The sequence below is a fragment of the Neurospora hispaniola genome, assembly GCF_033458365.1.
Source record: "Neurospora hispaniola strain FGSC 10403 chromosome Unknown B0T23scaffold_5, whole genome shotgun sequence".
NCBI classification, from domain to species: Eukaryota; Fungi; Ascomycota; class Sordariomycetes; order Sordariales; family Sordariaceae; genus Neurospora; species Neurospora hispaniola.
In genome coordinates this window covers 3,747,776-3,765,638 of record NW_026944410.1, presented here as the reverse complement: position 1 = coordinate 3,765,638, position 17,863 = coordinate 3,747,776, and the positions used below count along the sequence as shown (strand labels likewise).

Genomic DNA, 17,863 nt, shown 5'->3' with positions numbered 1-17,863 from the left:
ATGTACAGAGAGTTCACCACTCAGTCTTGACTCAGGGCATTTACAAATATTTGCAATTCACCTTGTTTCTTGCCTGCTCTTCGCTTGTATATCTTCTTACATTCCCCTTCTGTGTATATGCAATGACTACTACTATCCTTCCGCTATGTTCTCATCTCTTCTTATCTTCCATCTCTTCCTCTCCCCTCCCTACCACCACCACCACCACCGAGTTTCACTACTACCAAATTTAACTAACTATAACTATACTATATATGTGATGATGATATATGATGTTATAACGACAGCTCAAGATATCTTTACTACCATGAAGCGAAGGCGTGTAAAGAGCAACAACAATAAAAAGAGTATTGCATATATAAGCAAGAAACGACGGTTTTTTGTCTTTTCCTATGTATTTCCCTTCCCACACGCCAAAGTATATATATGATGCGATGCAATGTTATGTTTGTATGTAATGTAATGTGATGTAAAGTGTTATCCAGAAAGATGATCACAAATCCTGAAAAAAGGTATTCAAGATCATGAAAAGAAAAGAAAAGAAAAATCAACCCCCTTAAGGCATAACACTCTGTCTCCACCTCTCAACCATATCCACGCCCCCTGGCTGCTGCGGGAGCTGCTGCTGCTGCTGCTGTTGGTGCGGATACATCATTCCCATTTGAGGTCTCATCATCTGTCCCGGTCCCGTCTGGAACTGCATCGGCGCGCCATACGCACCGTAGTTGGAGACAGCGCCCATCATCGGCATGCCCATGCCCATTCCATACTGCGCACCAGCGGCACCACCACCCACAGTCATGGTACTCGCCCTCCTAGCCATCGGCTTCTCCATCTCGTGCTGCTGCACTAACAGACCTCTCGGCTGGATCGCATTGGCATTCGGATCAAATCCGATTCCCAGCCCTTGGCCGAGGGCCGGATTGCTCCGGTTCGCACCGGCGCCACCACCGTTATAGATGCCGCCCATGAATCCGCCTGTCCTAGCGCCGATTGCGGGTGCAGCAAGTGTCTGGGGCATCTGCGCGCGGATGGCAGCCATCTTGGCTTCCTGCGCGCGCTGCTGGCGGAGGCCTTCGGCTTCGCGACGGAGACGTTCTTGTTCGAGGGGACTGATGTGGGGGTTGCCGAGGCCGGTGCTGTCGACGGGGTGGGCGTTGAGAACGTCGGAGAGAGATACGCGCCTGGAAGGAGGGCCAGGGTTGACGTTGTTGGGATCAAAGGGGATCAAGGTGGCGGAGTCACGGCGGTCACGCGGTTGGGGAGGAGCCGCGAGCATGTTGGGGTTAGTGGCGATTTGGGTAGCATTACCGGGGAGAGCGCCGGCGGCCATTTCCCGCTCGCGAGCCTCGCGCTCGGCTTGTAGCCTCTTTCTGCGCTGGCCAAGGGTTTCTTCTTCTTCTGGAACGCCAGAGGCGGGTGCTTTGCCCTTGGAGTCCTTGGATGTCGGACGCTTCTCCTCCTCGTTGGGGGTAACGCCGAACTCGCTGAGGAGTTCGGAAGAGAAGCCGGCGCTGACAGGACGAGCGCGCGGGAGAGGGTTCTCGGCTGCTAGACGGGCCTTGCGGGCCGCGAGGGTCTCACCTTCGCCTTCGGCGTCGCTGCCTTCTGCGTCGAGACCTCCTGCCATGAGGGCTGGGTTGGAACCGCCTGCCAAACCGCGCGGCAAAGGCAGGGTCAGTTTCGACTGTGAGCGGTTACCGAGGGCATTGGGACCTCCGGAGGGAGTGAGCGTCATGTGGGACATGCGCCTCTGCATCTGGTCCAGAGACATGGATGGTAGGCTTTCGCTGCCCTTCAGCCTGTGTCGGCGCTGGCTGAGCGGCTCGTTCTCTTCCAGTTCACGACGCTCCATCAAGCCCAGGGGGCGGTTGACCTCGCTCATGAGGACGGCAATGTCGGCAGTGTGAGGATCCTTGACGCCCGCAGCCTTGGCCGCGTACAGCATGCCCAGAGGGACGTCTTCATCGTCAGACTCCGGTGTTGGGTTCTGGGCGGGATCTTCCCAGGCAAGGTTCACGCGCTTGGTAATCCGTTGCTTGCGTTGCACCTGAGCCACGGCATCGAGCTCGAGCAAAGTGGCGTGCATACCGTAAGGGTTGCCAGGTGCTGCGGGACGCCTCAACATCTTGTCCTTTTGCTTGCGCATCTGTAACTCGGCCAAGAGTGTCGTTGGTGGGCCGTTAAACACAGGCTCTCCATCGACAAGTTCCTCCTCTTCCTCCCCCCCTCCTGGCCCATCTCGGGTGATCGCCGACGGCTTGATCCAGGCTCATCAGCATCAAGACCGACGCTCGTCCATCCCTCATCCTCATCACTATCCTTGTTGGCCTTGACATCGAGCAGGCCACTACTCGAGTTCCTCTTGATCAGCTTCTTGCGAGTCTTCTTGACGGGAGCTGTGGGGATATCCGCAGAGGTGACCGACTTCTGGATCTTCTTCTTGTCTGTGCCATACACCTCGGGGCCGAGCTTTCCACCATAGGCGTGATCAGTAAAGGCGCTGACGGGCGCTGTAGCCGAGGCATCCAGAATGGTCTCCAAGGTTGCCGTGGCAGACCCATCCTTCAGCTGTATATGAGGCGTAGTAGACGTCGGCAGGTCGAAAAAGGCACTGGCCCGGAGCTGCGGTGGCAGACCGTTGAGCATTGTGGCTTGGGACTTGCGCCTGTCCGTCTCGGTCAACCGTTGTGGTCGGCGAATTTCCCGCCCTGACTGCGCCGGGAATGCGCCTGCTGTGTCAGCCGGTCCGTCCGCATACGGCAAGCCATCAATTTGCGGAAGCTGAGGTGGCGCCTCGCCCGCACCGCCCGACATCATTGGCAGGTTGTCTCGGCTTCCACCATAAACGGATGACTGCTGCTGCATAACGCTGAGAACCTGAGACCGACGCATGTTCCGGGCACCACCAGCCTTGTTGGTGTTTTTGGAGAGTTTGGGCGGGAGGTTGAGCATGGCGGGAACTGGCGCAGGGTAGTAAAGCATCTCCTGACCGGTCGAAGGGTCAAAGTAAGACTTTGGTCGTGGTTGCAGTGTCTCGCGACGCCTCCTTGGCTCAGGAGCGCGTTCAGCAGGCTGTGGGAGCCCAGCGAAATGATCTACATCTGGATCACAGTGGACGCCATCAAAATCACCAAATGCGTCGTTGGCTTGTTGCAAGGTGGTGCGAGATGCGGCCGTCAGTGGCCTGCCGTGATATTGCTGATGAGCATCATGGTCCTCGTAGGGCGGGTAGTCGACGGGTTGGTGAAGTTGCAACCGGGGACCGGGCTGGTCGAAGAAAGTATTGTCGAGCATTGGCTGTCGCACTGGTTCGTCTGGTCCATTGAGGTCCACGTCGTCCATCTCATCTGCATACTGCGGCTCGATTTGCTGATGGGCACGGGCTGCGATGGCTTCATCGTCATCTAGGGCCGCCCCCGTGGCCGCAGCACGGTCTGCCTCGTCGATAGCATCCTGGGTAATCGTTATTGGGTGGTCCAGCTCGGCGATCTGTGCAAGAGAGTCCGGTTTCCTTGAGGCATCCCTGACCGAACTCTTTCCTGGTCCGTGGCGGGCAAACGGGAACTCTTCTCCGGTACCGGCTCCGATGAAGTCGGGGTTCTGGGCGTTTGCAGCAGTCTCGGCTGGAGGAGACCTGGGCGACGACTCTCCAATGGACCCCGGCTTGCTTCCGGAATGAGCGCCGCCCGACAAAGAGTGGTTGGGCGTCATAACATAACCTCCGGGCGAGTAGCCTCCCAGCCGCGCCGCAGAGTTCAATGCGCGGATGGAGTTGGTCCTGCTCGACGATACCCGCGATCGAATGGGGGAGGATGCCGTGTCTGATGTCGGTGACTTGGTTGCTTGTAGGATGGCCGATCGGCGACTGTCGCTGCGCTTGAGCTCGTTGTGTTCGTTGCGAATGGCCTCTTCAATCGAGCTGGTCAATGAAAAGCGTTCGGCGGTGGCCTCGAGAGCAGCGATGTTACCGACGTAGGCGCCTGATCGTGATCGCTTGCTAGTGTCCGGGGTAGGGTGGCTCAGGGGGATGCTGGCGGTCGAGGATGTTCTCGGCGGCGGGGTCTGCTGTAGCGCTACTGTAGAGCTGCGCGATCGCTGTACTTTGGGGCTCTCGGGGGTTGGGCGGACAACGGTCGTGTTGGCGACGGCAGTTGTTGCTCCTACTACTGCGCTGGGATCAGACGGTGGCGGAGGGGGCAGCGAAAAGCTGTTCAGGGGGGCAGAAAGGTCGTGTTCGTGTTGGTGGTTGTCGCTTATTGATCGTGAAAAGGAATGATCCCCTGTCGTGACGGCGGCTGCTGTGGGTTGTTGTTGTTGTTGTTGTTGCGGCACAGGCCGAAGTTGGCTACCTCGCTCGTTGCTATCGGGACTGGGATCGTCAATGTCGTATTGCTTGTTGTTAGCTGCAGCCCCGTCGCGGCCAGAATCCTGCCTATTGTTGGTGTAATCGTCTCCAGGTACTATCGCTGCTGTCGATCTGTCATTGTCTTGTTGATTGGGGATTTGCACAATGGACGGCGACCGGGATCCCGAAGGCGACGGCGACGGCGACGGCGATGGTGACACGCCCAACTGGCTCCCACTCGCCTTGGACGACACTTGTTGCACCATATCGTATCCGGCGGCAATCCTGGCTGCTCGCAGCGCCTCGTAAGATTGGACCATGTAGCTGACCGTGGTTGCGCCGCGTGCTGCCAGCTCTGCGAGTGCCGGGATTGGGAGGGGGACGGCGGCCTGAGCTCCTGCGGTTAACGGAGTGTTGCTAGCGCTGGAGCCGTCTGTTCTTATGCTGCTGCTCGTGCTGCTGGCGCGCCGCGTGATTCCCGCAGGACTGAGCAGCCGGATTGGAGGGTCCCTCTCCAGGCCCAGTTGTTGTTGATTTCCATCATGATCGCCAGGAACTGTGTTCGCACCAAGCGGAGCCGCACATGTCTGATCGGCCACTGATGAGGACGGTGTCGTGGCCATGGTTATAGGCGTCGCCGTGCTGAAGGGAGCGGTAGCCTGAGACAACGCTGGAGACCTGGGAGATTGGGCTGGAGAGGACACCTGCTGGACCTCGACACTCGGAGTTATTGTTGTTGTCGTTGTCGTCGGAGTATTGTTTTCTAGTGTTGATGTTGGGCCCTGAGGTTCGACGTTGTCGTCCACATTATGATGACCCTGCGAGTCTTGGATGTCGTCATCGCTGTGTTTGAGAGCCATGTTGGCGGTATTAGTATTGGCGAGGTGTTTTGCTTCTTCTTATACCCTATTGTGGTTCAGTCGATGTCGAGGACAAGGAACGCAATAGGTCAGGCGGCAGTCCTGTGGTAGGTCAGACTTGGCGGCATGCCTTTTTTTCTCTTTCTTTTCTTCCTTTTCTTTTTGTAGTTCTTCAAGTCGTGAGGGACACCGGCATTCAATCAACGAGGACCTCAGCCTGCAAAGGACCGAGGGGGGGTTCTGTCTAGTTTATACTGGGACTTTAGCTGTGGAGTTGGCAATTCACCCTGTCGAGCTGGATGGAGGCTGTAAACTCCCACAACGGAGAATGTTGGTTGATAAGGCACGAGTAGGGGCCTCGAACCAAGCTGGAAGCGAATGGCGGCGTCGATATCGACAAAAAGCAGGGCAGCGCAAAGGAGATCAAGTTGGCTGGAGAACGGGATGTAATCATGTGGGGGCCTTGCTTGCTTAGGGGGCGCTAGGCACTGCACAAGGTTTTGCTGGAGCGGGTTAGACAACGACGTTGATGAGGGTACCTGCTGGGCGGTATACAGTGTGCGACCAAGAGTGAGGACGTACTGCGTTATCAAACCAACGTTGTGCGGAAGTGAGTGTTTTAGGACCGGGCTAAAAGAAGAAAAGAAGGATGGGATAACGACCTACGTAGTGACGGGACGTGTGAGTGTGGTGGTGGCGAGCGAATCGATGTGGTTGAAGATGGAGGTACCGCTCCGGTGTAGTTGGTACGTTCCTGGACGGACCGGAGAGGTTGATCTAGACCCCCGGACACGGCAGAGCGCGAACAATGGAACAAGAGGAAGAGAGCGGACGGAAAGGAAAGAAAGAAAGAAGGCGGGAAGCACAAAGAGACCCAGAGGAGGGAGAGGATAGGATTGAGAAATGGCCCCAAAGTGTAAACTACTATGGAGTAGTTAGGGGGGTGAAGAGAACCAAGGAAAACAATAGAATTCTACAATGGAGTCAAGACAAGCCAGACTCTCAGTCCAGTCTCACCCCGACCAAGCAAGACAAAAAGACAAACAAGCAGTACGCAATTCTGACATGACGGCCCCGGAAAGCAGCACACAGGAGGTAAAACACCGAAAACCACGTTTAATTCCAATACAACGTGTCCATGGTGTTAGCAACTGCCGGAAGCCGCCCTGGCACGACTTTACAGATGCGTACAAAATGTAATGTACGAGATTGATAGACAATTTGGAGTTGACCTAGGGTCCAGGACCCGACGAGACGAGTGGATGCAACAGGTGGAGAGCCAAATTTAAACTATTCGCAGAAATTGGGGGGTAACGAACCAGATCAAGATGATGCCTCAACAAGGATCTTCCTGCTCTATGGCTTCAAGTTCTCCTCTTTCTCACCTCCTCTCCTCACGATGCATTCAGTCTAACGATGAAGCCGTAGGTACCTATGTTGGATTTGTTCGGATGGGATGCTGTACCTTACATGCGAACGAAAGCGTAAATACAACCTACCTTTTTTATTCTGTCTGTCTCAGGGGAAAGCCCCGTCGCCAAGCATGTACGCAGTAGGAGGAACCGAAAATAACAACACCGAGAAAGGGTTCGGGTAGCAGATTAGAAGAAGTGTCGGCTTCACTAGTGTAGTGTAGTGTAGTGTAATCTCTTCTTGGCCTTGATAGAGATAAGCTCAAAAGATGGCACCTACCTACATATCATCCCTTTCTCCAACTCCTCCTCTCCTCACCGGAGACTGTGAGCGGCGGTGTTGGTCGATATATTTGTCTTGGGGTAGACTGTGCACGGACCTCTTTGGTCTCCTTTCCCCCATCAACTTCCCATCGCTCATCCTCCCGCAGGTTTTGACAAGTTGGTGATGCGACTGAGCCACAATGAGATACCCGTCGCAATCAACAGCCAACTTTGTAAGTCACAGGGCTCAGAATCTATCATGGCCCTATCAGCTCCATCTGCAAGTGAGCACATGCCCATCTTACTGGTATTCCTGCTGCAGCCAAGTTGGCTTGTCCAACGTGGGACAAAGTAGGTAACCAAGACCAAGTATGTATGTATCACCACCACTTCCATCAGCCATCATGATACACGACTAGGCGGCATGACGGCGGTTCGGCTAGCGGTACACTAGTAACGGTTGTGGTTAAAGGTCACGCTCTCCTCCTCCTCCTCCTCCTCACAGTCGCTGTACACTACGCCTAGAACTGCGGTGGCACACAGACCACAAGGCACCTCGCCAATCAGACGCCGCCATTCATGTCCAGAGCTAAGGTACTTGTACACTATGCAGTGTCAACCCTGGACCAGCCTCAAATCTCCCCCAATCTCGCAGTCTCGTAGCCCGCGGTCGTCAGTGAGGGTCCCGTCAGCGAGAAGGGAAGCAAGATGAACCACTAATTATCGAGCTGATTATCTTCATCTCGCTGACGTCGTACAGGCCCAACCCGCGTCCTCACATGAACCGGTCTTCGTCGTGACTGAGCTTCCTTTCGGCTGCCGGCGTCGTCGTTTCGTGCCTGCCAAGAGAGCGCGACAAGTGGCTGAATCTTTTGAGATCCAAGGAAGCTCCCTGCGGCGTGGTGATGGGGGCCAACGGGTACCTCCCGTACTTGGGCCTCGGTCCTTTTAAACAAAATTGCCTTGTCCCATTCTCAGCCGTGTGCATCCGGGCTGATGGGTCCGACTCCACTTGCAGACTATCGGTCCGTCCGTGGAACGGTGAAGGATGCCATGGTCTACACTACACTAGAGAGGCCGACGGCGGGAATTTCTATCGAGTCGTGGACGGCCCGTTATGAGCCCGCTGTGGTCGGAAAGACGACCGCGATCCGGGGGTAACGCGAGGTCGGATCCAGGCCGCTGCCGAAAGATCCGGTAGCGGCGTTCCGGACCGTCTGCCAGCCACATCCATCCTCCACTGTGGGTGGGCCTGCAGTGGCCTCCGGGAAAACACCGCCGAACGGCCCTGAGGACATGCCATCCCGTCGACGGTCGAGGAGCACAAACATAACTCTCCGGACTTTGGAACCGTATTTACATCATCCTGTTGTCAACCGTTCAAAATGAGCAGCCGGGCAAAATAAACCATCCTCTTGCCGATTTTTGAGATTGTGATTCTCGCGGCGCAGCAGCCACCGAACCCTGACCGCCACGCAGGCTGGCAAAGCAGCCACGCAGCCACCCGCACCACCCAAAAGATAGTTACCACTGCCAAGTAGTAAAATATTTGCGTTACTTTCAGCGCGGAGTGAGGAGGAAGCAAAGGGGTGAGGAAGCAATTTATATACGAAGGCTAAGAACGACTCTGGGTGATGGCGGTTTCATTTAAACAAGACGCGGATGCTGACTCTCCGAATCTTCTGTCCCTTTCCCTTTGGTCTTTTCCGCCTCCCTCTTTCGTTTTTCTCAGCTGCGGGCGGCATCGCATCGCTCGGGCAATTCCGCCTGTCTCCCCATAAGACAGTCTCTTGCGCCATCGACCATGACGATTTGATTTTTTAATAGAAAACTCCATCGTAAAGTGATGGCGGAGAACCATATCCTAACGAGGAAGGTCAACCATCACCAAAGTGGGGTTCGTGGTCAGCGTTGGCATGTCATTCCATCGCGTGTCGGCACGTATCGATGGGAGGCATGCCGTACAAAATATTGTCGAGAACAAGAAATGGACATCTTGCTCTGTCCGTCATCAACAACAGCGAGCAAACAAACACCAACAAAAAAGCAGCTACATTTGACTATCTCAGATCAACATTCATGCCTTTGAGAAGGAAAAATGCTGGATTCAATGGTCCCGGCTAAAATGTTACATTGACAAGAATTTTGATCCAACTTGACAGCAAGCTGAGCCTGCTGCCGTCTGGTCAAGCTTTGCCAAGTGTAGCTCACTGCTGAGGCACTGCAGTGGCCGTGCGTTAGTCGACGGGATGAAGGCCATCGTGAACTCCCATCACTGTCACCATCAGGAAGGACAAAGTCGCAAACGCCGTGACGGCGTACAGCCATCTCACCTATCTTGTACACGAATATGATGAAAATAACGCACTACAAACTCTGTCAACAGATTGAGATTGCGACTAGCAAAATAATAGCCCACAGCATCCCATCTGGCTACCACCTTCGTCTTCTGGACTGGCACTGACCGCAGAGTCGCCAGCCCCACGGTAGCATTGTTCTGTCATACATGTATTGCACTCAGTCTGCAGCGTTGGGCAGATGAGAGATCTCGTTACATACACTACATACGGTGACCGGTTTTCCGTGTACCTAGGTACCTTAGTGCAATTGGCCAATGACACCCTCTCCCGGCCCGTGGTTCTTAGTCCGTGTCGACCGACCTTCCTCTTTCCATCAACAGATCCGCATCGACTAGCATCGGATCCGCATCCAACAATCCGCACCAACTGCTGACAGAACGAACGAAACTTCGTCGGCAACCCAACAACAGCCCCTTTGTGACAGTCGCGACGACGATCTTTTGGCCTGATCCACGGCCTGGCTCTGTGTATCGACCTGCCCTTATTCGCCAATGGGCCGCCCCCCAAGTTAACCGCGTTCAGTTAAATGGGGCTGGGGGGGCCGATCATCGTCAGTGCCGGTGACTTGCCAAGTGGTGTGGAGCAAACACCCGGACGCCTTTTCCTGGCTGTCACTCTCTGTTTCGGTTCCTGACGTTACATACTCCTCCTCCTTCATTGCCCAGCTTCCCTTGTGCTCTTCCATCCACCGCCGCCGCCGCCCGGGAAACACGACAGTGCTGGATTGTCGCTGTTCGCTGGAATTCATCATGTTCCAAACCGGATTGCCGCGGGTCCGTTAAAGAGACTATGTCAGGTACTCAAATGACCATGGCGTGGAAGTGTGTTAAGTGCGTGTCTGCCAACACACCGCAAAGGTCAGATTCAGACTCAAAGCTTCGATGGACTTTCTCTTCTTATTACGTATGTACAATGGCTACTTCTTGTCCGGTGAAATGCATTGAAATGTGCACTTATTTGTGGTGGAAGTTTTCATGGGCGTAATGCATACAAGTAAATGCCGGACATATGCCCTCCCAAGGGCATGCAGTGATATCGATAGGAACCGATGCGACCAAGACAGGCGTGGAACTTGTTAAAGCTCCAAGTCTTGAGCCTTTGCCGTAATTGCTCAAATTCGGAACACGGTCAGTCAAACAAAAATTGCGATTCTGCAAAAACAGACGACGGCATTTCAAATACAAAAAGACAACGTCAATTAATAGCACAGAAAGCGGTTGTCCAAATAACAGACCACAGTCGGTTTAACGGACACGGCTTTTCGACGAGACGGGTTCCATGCCGGTCCATCATGTGCAGGGAGCACGTTAACCCAATAAGGAAGGAGCTCAACGCGTTCTCCTGATACCTTGGACGACATCATGATCTGCATCTACGGTCTTTCTGTACGGCCTATGACCGCTATCGCGTAAGTTGTAGCTGCCACTCCAAAAAATCATGTCATGCTGGATCTTGGTACTCCTTTCCGTGGAGGACAAAGGTCCGACTATATAACATCCCTATCCCCCCCAATCTTCTCTCTTCCCTCCCAGTCGCACCTCAGTCCAACCAGACCAGGCACCAGTCGACCATCACCATTATGCTTTGGTCCGTCCTCCTCCTCGCCGCGGGCGCTTCTGCCCATGTCAAGAGCAGCCTCCCTTCGGTCCCCTCGGGCTGGAAAAAGGTTCGCGCCGCCTCGGCCGACGAGAGCGTCTCGCTCAAGATCGCCCTCCCCGCCCACCAGCCCGATGCTCTCGAGACTGCCATCCTCCGCGTGTCTGATCCCAACCACCACGAGTATGGCATGCACCTGAGCAGCGAAGAGGTTCGCTCGCTGGTCGCCCCTTCGGACGAAACTACGGATGCCGTCACCTCGTGGCTCAACCGCAACGGCATCAAGGGCAAGGTGGACAACGACTGGGTCTCCTTTACCACCTCGGTCGCCAAGGCCAACAACCTGCTCAACACCACTTTCGACTGGTACCAGCAGGACGGCGACAAGACGGGCCCCAAGCTCCGCACTCTCCAGTACAGCGTTCCCGATGAGCTGGATGCCCATGTCGACATGATCCAGCCCACCACCCGTTTCGGCAAGCTCGCCGCCAAGGCCTCCACCATCTTCGAGATCTTCGATGAGCCTGAGCCCAAGAACATCGCCAACGTCAAGGTTGGCGGGGACCACCCCACTTGCACCGGCTGCATCTACCCGGACGAGATCCGCTCCCTGTACAACATCAAGTACAAGCCTTCTGCCTCGGACAAGAACACTATCGCTTTCGCCTCGTACCTTGAGCAGTACTCCAACTATGACGATTTCACCTCGTTCGCCAAGGCCTTTATTCCCGACGCTGCTGACCGCAACTACACCGTCAAGCTCGTCGAGGGTGGTCTCCATGACCAGTCTCCCGATAAGATCGGAGGTGAGCTTTTTCCCCCCAGTCTTTCCATGCAAGCCCCGTACTAATAACCCCCACAGTCGAGGCCAACCTTGACCTCCAATACATCCTCGCCATCTCCAACCCTATTCCGATCCGCGAGTACTCCATTGGCGGCCGCGGCCCGCTCGTCCCCACGGCCAACCAGCCTGGCCCCGAGATCTCCAACGAGCCCTACCTCGATTTCTTCCAGTACCTCTTGTCCCTGAAGAACTCGGAGCTCCCCGCCACCCTCTCCACCTCGTACGGTGAAGAAGAGCAATCCGTGCCCCGCGAGTACGCCCTCAAAGTGTGCTCCATGATCGGCCAGCTCGGCGCGCGCGGTGTATCCGTCATCTTCTCCTCGGGCGACTCCGGTCCCGGCGACGCCTGCATTCGCAACGACGGCACCAACAGCACTTACTTTGAGCCCACCTTCCCGGGCGCCTGCCCGTGGGTTACCTCGGTCGGAGGCACCTACCAGACGGGCCCCGAAAAGGCCGTTGATTTCTCGTCCGGTGGCTTCTCCATGTACCACAAGCGCCCCGTGTACCAGGAACGCGTCGTCAAGAAGTACCTCGACAAGATCGGCGACACGTACAGCGACTTCTTTGACGAGCAGGGCCGTGGCTTCCCCGATGTGAGTGCGCAGGCATCCCGGTACGCTGTGTACGTTGACGGTCGTCTTGTTGGTGTTTCTGGTACCTCTGCCTCGGCGCCCATGTTCGCTGGTCTCGTTGCCCTGCTCAATGCTGCCCGCAAGAGCCACGGCTTGCCGAGCTTGGGATTCATCAACCCCTTGCTGTATGCTTCCAAGGGCGCGTTTACGGATATTGTGGATGGTGCGGGTTCTGGATGCCGGGGCAGGCCGGAGTTTGCGGGTGATGTGGGTGGAACTGCCAAGTGGAATGCTACCGAGGGATGGGATCCCGTTACGGGATTGGGAACGCCCAAGTTTGACAAGTTGTTGGCGCTGGCGGCGCCGGGGGTTAAGAACGCCTAATGAAAATGCGGATGGATGGGGTGTTGATGAGGAGGTCAATGCGATGCGATGCAGCGGTAACGAATACCTAGGATATTTTGTTCATGTGTTAGTGAACGGTAATACCTAATGACTTTGAATCCTTATTTTGATGGTCGTGCTATGTGTGAATCGTATTGAACTTGCAATAAACCTTTGGTCAGCCGGGCAGCAGTCCGTCTCCTCTCTACGTAGAGGTAGTGTAGGTACCTGAAGTAGTACTGTCCGTGACCTCTCAATGTGCTCACCAGGAAGAGAAAGGGTGTTAGTTGATTGGTCAGCCACCGATTTCCCCAAGTGGAGCATCCCCGCCTCCCTTTCCCAAGTTCCTTTCAAGAACCTACCTAACCTTCAAACTCAACAGTACCTAACTTTTGAACTTCAAACTCGACTGGTGTATCAATACCTCTGCTGAAGTATAATTTGCTAACGTGGCTTTTTCGGCGTGGCATCAAGTTTGGATCTCGACACACAAGAAATACTATATACTAGTAGCCACTGCAGTTTGTCGTCAGCCCTGTTCCCGGTCCATGTTCCCGTTCCATGTCAATGTAGAGCCACCGTATCAAGCTACCAGGCTACCTACTTACCAAGCTACCAAGCTAACAAGCTAACAGATTACATCCCAGCAGATAGATGTAATTGGTCAGTTCAGTGTGACGAGACTTGGGTGTATAATCAATCATCAATCATCAAAGCTAAAGGGTACTGCTCCAGGAACTGAGTGTTGAGAGAGGTACCCAAGTAATAATTTGGGCTTACATACCGCGTAGAAAAAGTTTGTGCACACTTCTGGGTCCCGACGTAAGCAGACCTTGTATATATCCAAGTATCCTAACATGCCCCTGAGATACTATCAAGATGGGATTTCGGTTATGGAAGATGGATGGGAGATTCTGTCTCTTCTTCTCTGTCTTCCCTGGTGTTGGGTGTTATTGCTGAAGTTTAGGTAGGTTCAGGAATTCTAGGACTAATGTCTTTGCGCAAGGAGACTTCCGAGGATGGATTGATGGATGGATGGATGGATCAGAACGAACGAACGAACGAACGAATGTCTTGGGTGTTGGATATTGCATGTCGATGCTCGGGTGGTAAGTAAAGTAAAGTAAAGTAAACCCCCCCCCCCCCAGGAGTATGCACGCAACAGGCGAATATGACCTAGCCGGAGAAGGAATTATCATTTACGCCATCATGGACGGTAGCAGGGTATTTGAACATGCGTGAAACAACCTGAACCTGTGGAACCAACTGATTATGAGCTTTGAGTTGCTAAGGGGAAAGGCCTCGTTCAAATGGAGTTGTCATCTGTACAGATAGGCAACTAAACGTAGCATGTGAGCAAGTCAAGTCAATCAAGTCAAGTTGAGGCAAGGCAACTTAGTAGAGCGCAGAGTGCAGGCTGTATAGGTAGGTAGTAGCTGGATCCAAGGCCAAGAAACTTTGGCATCCATCCGGTCTTTTTGCGTTGCATCACTTCCACTTCCGAGCTCCAACATGATGTTAACTGCTGCTGCTACTACTCCACCTTCTGCTTCTGCTCCTGCTTATGCTACGTTTCTGGCAATCCGATGTTTGGGTACCGTATGTCCAAGTATGTCAGCTGTAACAGGTGTGTACATAAGTACTTGGGCAGTGTACGACAGGCTGCTGCTGGTCCCAATGCTGATCCATGTACATGTACATACGTGATGCGGTGCTCAAATGCCAACGACAAGCTTTTCTTGCAATTTACCTGTGAGGCTTGGCTTTGAAAGCAGAGTTGGATACATTCTAGGTAGGTAGATGTTGCCACCAGGAGGAGATCGACAGAGCAAAAGGCGGTTGAACAAGTCTGGTAGGTATCGAGAATGAAAGGCTTCGTTGGCTGATGTACGGGAATGATATACTGAAGACAGATAGATATGATCCAAAAGCTTGTAGTGTTGTCGGTCTGCCTGTATGTCAATCAGATTCTTCAAGTATGCCGATCTCATTACTTGCTGTATCTACGACTGCGTATGCATATTTCCCGCAAGATGCGACTCGGTTCAAGAAAAGAAGAAAAGAAAAATGCATGAGCAACGGATCGGAGTGCTTTGCCTTACAGCGAGCTTTGTGCGTATGCTAGTGTCAACATATGCACTGTTGCTTCATGTCGTCCTTGTTGCAGCCCGAGTGTCTCTTCTCTTACCAGTTCCGGGTACTAAAGCTCGGAAACAGGGAAGACAACATTGCCCTATTTTCCTCCAGGTCTGGGAGGTCTTACCCATGCTCCTTGGATACGCTTCCACACTTAGCGAACCTTGTCCGTATGTTCCCCGCGTAGGCTTGCCAGTTTCCATCTCGTTGACTCGGGTACTCATTCACCGTGTTTCCGATCGTCTCTTCATTGTTGGTTCGTCACCGAGGCTCATGTTCAACTGGCATTCGCCCGAAGTAGTACGAGGCTGATAGGGATGAGATAAGATTGCTGTGCCTGGCGTGCCGTCCCACGGTTTTCAGGAAAGGAAACGGGGGGAAGTCCGTCTTGGCTGTAACGAGGAAAGGTGTTTGTTAACAAGTGAACAAATGGAAGAAATCCAGACGACAGAGAATCGAGAAACCGTTTACCTTGACAGCGTGATCCGTGTGTTTCGTGTCTGAGTTTAGTAGGAGGCGGCTGATAAGATATCGGTCGATAAGGATCCGAGCCTGTGGGATCGTGGCATGGTCATCTTCATCCGTAGCATCCGACTGTACGCAGTCAAATGTCATATGGCAGAGTATCTGTGCCTCAGAGCACTGCAGCGGCATGGCCGTGACGCATCACATCCCATCGCATCGCGGGGGCCTTCGGGAGGGCATTTGGGGCTGTGGTCCTCAGTCAAATCCCGAGGGGTAAACGAGCAGGACGATATGATACGGCATGGGATGATGGGGGTTAAGGGTGTTTGTCGGTTTCATGGCGCAAAGAGCGAAGGTTGGTTGTAGAAAACCTGAGACAGAATTTCGATGACCCGACTCGACAGTAGAAAGATCTGAAATTGGGACAAGATCTGGATCACTGGATGGATGGAAAGTGGCAGTGAGGTTGCATTTCGTTTGCCCAACGACTCCTCATTCGGGTTTCGCTGCTTTGTTGCCCGCACCTGCCCGCATTTTCTCGACCGTCGAGAGTGCCTACCCCTCATTGTTTTGTTGGAGGAGGCGCTTCTCCCCTGACAAAAAACCTAAGTGGACAATAGAGATATGATGGAGCGGGTCCCCTGAGGGGAAAGATGGGCGAGTGGTGCCCTGGGCTGCCGTGCCGTGCTTGCCCTGGTGCGCCCTACCGTGTTTGGTTTGGTGTGGTTGGCCGCTCCTTGTGCCGTGCCTGCCCTGATCGTGGTAACAAGATCGACATGGTTTTTCTCTTGTCAATGCCGCCTTTCGATTGCGACGTTAGCTTAGTTGTCTTGGGGTTCCAGCTTTCATCCGTCTGATCTGAAGCTCCAGTCATGTCTTTGATCCGACTTTTGATCTGCTGTTCACTTATCGACACAATGATCCGTCGCTGATGAATTTGTGACAAGAACTTTTAATCATCCTCACCAACGGAGAATGTAAAGACACAAGACCCTGAAGTCGGTCCGGGAAGGGCGCTCAAGCCACATCATCGTCACCTGTGAAAAAAGAGAATTTATTCATGACAGAACATGATCCCTGTCAATCCCGCTGCCCCAATTGTCAAACAAACACACCCACCAAGAACGCTAGCGTCCGCCCCAGATCCCTGTTTTGGCTATTGTGGGTACGGAATACTTTTGGCTGGGTTCCCTCTTCTGTCCAGATCTTCCGTCTTTTTCTTTTCTTTTTTTTCTTCCTCTGTCTTGAATTCCGCGACTTCGCGATCCGCCTTTCTTTCCCGTCATCTGCTTATCTACTCCGCATGCGTGACTACCCAATACAACAAGTGGCTTCCATCCCGTACTACAGATCAAGCGTAGACTACGTCCTGTTTGTTGTTATTTCCTTGTGTCCACTGGTCCAGTCTCTGGGTTCCAAGGCTTTTACAGTATAAGAAGGCGGCTGGGGGGCTGGTGCACACTGACGGAGCCAACTGTGCCTTTGTTGTCTCCAACGAACCGAAAAGGAAGGCCAAAGGTCAACAAGAAGCAACGAGAGCCGCTGGGTTGGACCGTTTATTGTTGGAGAGGTAAAACACCACCAAAAAACGGACGAGTGGCATCTCAAAACCCGAATGCAGGTTCGTCGGGCGGTCACGCAGCTGACCAACCTTTCCCCAGAAATAAGTTAGCCTGGGCAGGGCAGTGTGGGACCAGGTCGCGGGCTTCGTCCAGGGGTGACCGTGCAGCCAAGTTGTGAGCTTGTGAAGCCGGGGGGAGGTGGGTGACTGGCCCTGGCACGACCTGATCAGCCAGGTTTCCATCTCTCCACAGAAGTGGAAGACCGACAGGCAGGGCCAAGTGGAAGCACACCACACCACACGCAGCTGACAGCACAGGCACCGCACGACTGCAGGCACCACACTCAACCACACACACACCAAAATCAACCTGCTTTTTCCCCAAACTGAAGAACCTAGCGAACCAAGCAGGCTGAGACCGACGGCGGGCATATCGAATACTATCGATCTGTCCACCTGCATCCATCCATCCATCTTCCAGCATTCGATCGAACCTCCCTCCACCTGGCCTGGCACACCACCTTCCCGTCCGTCCTTGCAACAAACCAACAACTCCCGTCCTTGCACTTTCTTCAGTTTGCTCTTGTGCTCTTTTCCCTCGTTTCCAGTTGGCACACATCTGATCCTCACCACATCTTGAGGAACGTCGAGTCCCGTCTGTTTTCATTGACAGAGTCGGGGTTGTTAGGTGACTGATACTCCGTCCTGTCGAACCGCGTTTCGTTTGTTCAAGTGGCATCCCCGTCACTCGTCTCGGCGCGCCGTCACAGGTCGACAGACTCCAGACGGGAGCCTAGCCAGGTTAGCACCAACTTCCTGTCAGCTTTGTCGATCCACCTTCCAGTCAGTCAGTCCAGCTAAGGCGTCTCAAGTCTCAACAAGGTGAAAAGAATCGAATCCCGAGCCTGTGTCCTGCCGTCAAGTTGTGAGGTTGCCAGGTTGCTGCTCTGTGCTCTCTTCACCTCGGCTTGTCGGTGTCCAGCCGCTGTGCAGCCCTAGTCAAGGATCTTGAGGTGGTCTAGGCGCAGGGACTAAGAAAAAAAAAAAAAAAAAAAAAA

General features: G+C 53.8%; 5 protein-coding genes across 5 annotated transcripts; 2 read left to right on the top strand and 3 right to left on the bottom strand.

Moving 5' to 3' along the window:
• Nucleotides 1-556: 556 nt before the first annotated feature.
• Nucleotides 557-5,208, bottom strand: B0T23DRAFT_397175 (uncharacterized protein; the record flags this gene model as incomplete). The annotated part of the gene is made up of 2 exons (XM_062838280.1): nt 557-2,260; nt 2,293-5,208. 2 exons carry the CDS (start codon nt 5,206-5,208, stop codon nt 557-559), a joined length of 4,620 nt encoding a protein of 1,539 aa, XP_062692338.1.
• A 4,304-nt stretch (nt 5,209-9,512) lies between these two features.
• B0T23DRAFT_383270 (uncharacterized protein) lies at nt 9,513-9,959 on the bottom strand. Its single transcript, XM_062837401.1, has one exon. The coding sequence runs from the start codon at nt 9,927-9,929 to the stop codon at nt 9,753-9,755; it is 177 nt and encodes a 58-aa protein (XP_062692337.1). The 5' UTR covers nt 9,930-9,959; the 3' UTR covers nt 9,513-9,752.
• Nucleotides 9,960-10,649: 690 nt separating this feature from the next.
• On the top strand, nt 10,650-12,793 carry B0T23DRAFT_361165 (peptidase S8/S53 domain-containing protein). The gene is made up of 2 exons (XM_062836276.1): nt 10,650-11,646; nt 11,703-12,793. The coding sequence occupies exons 1-2, from the start codon at nt 10,824-10,826 to the stop codon at nt 12,641-12,643; spliced, it is 1,764 nt and encodes a 587-aa protein (XP_062692336.1). The 5' UTR covers nt 10,650-10,823; the 3' UTR covers nt 12,644-12,793.
• Nucleotides 12,794-14,475: 1,682 nt separating this feature from the next.
• B0T23DRAFT_177623 (uncharacterized protein) lies at nt 14,476-15,247 on the top strand. The gene has a single exon (XM_062833024.1). The coding sequence runs from the start codon at nt 14,600-14,602 to the stop codon at nt 15,089-15,091; it is 492 nt and encodes a 163-aa protein (XP_062692335.1). The 5' UTR covers nt 14,476-14,599; the 3' UTR covers nt 15,092-15,247.
• A 1,566-nt stretch (nt 15,248-16,813) lies between these two features.
• Nucleotides 16,814-17,852, bottom strand: B0T23DRAFT_383266 (uncharacterized protein). The gene is made up of 2 exons (XM_062837400.1): nt 17,688-17,852; nt 16,814-17,606 (listed from the first exon to the last, which is right to left on the bottom strand). Exon 2 carries the CDS (start codon nt 17,542-17,544, stop codon nt 16,879-16,881), a length of 666 nt encoding a protein of 221 aa, XP_062692334.1. The 5' UTR covers nt 17,545-17,606; nt 17,688-17,852; the 3' UTR covers nt 16,814-16,878.
• Nucleotides 17,853-17,863: the final 11 nt, after the last annotated feature.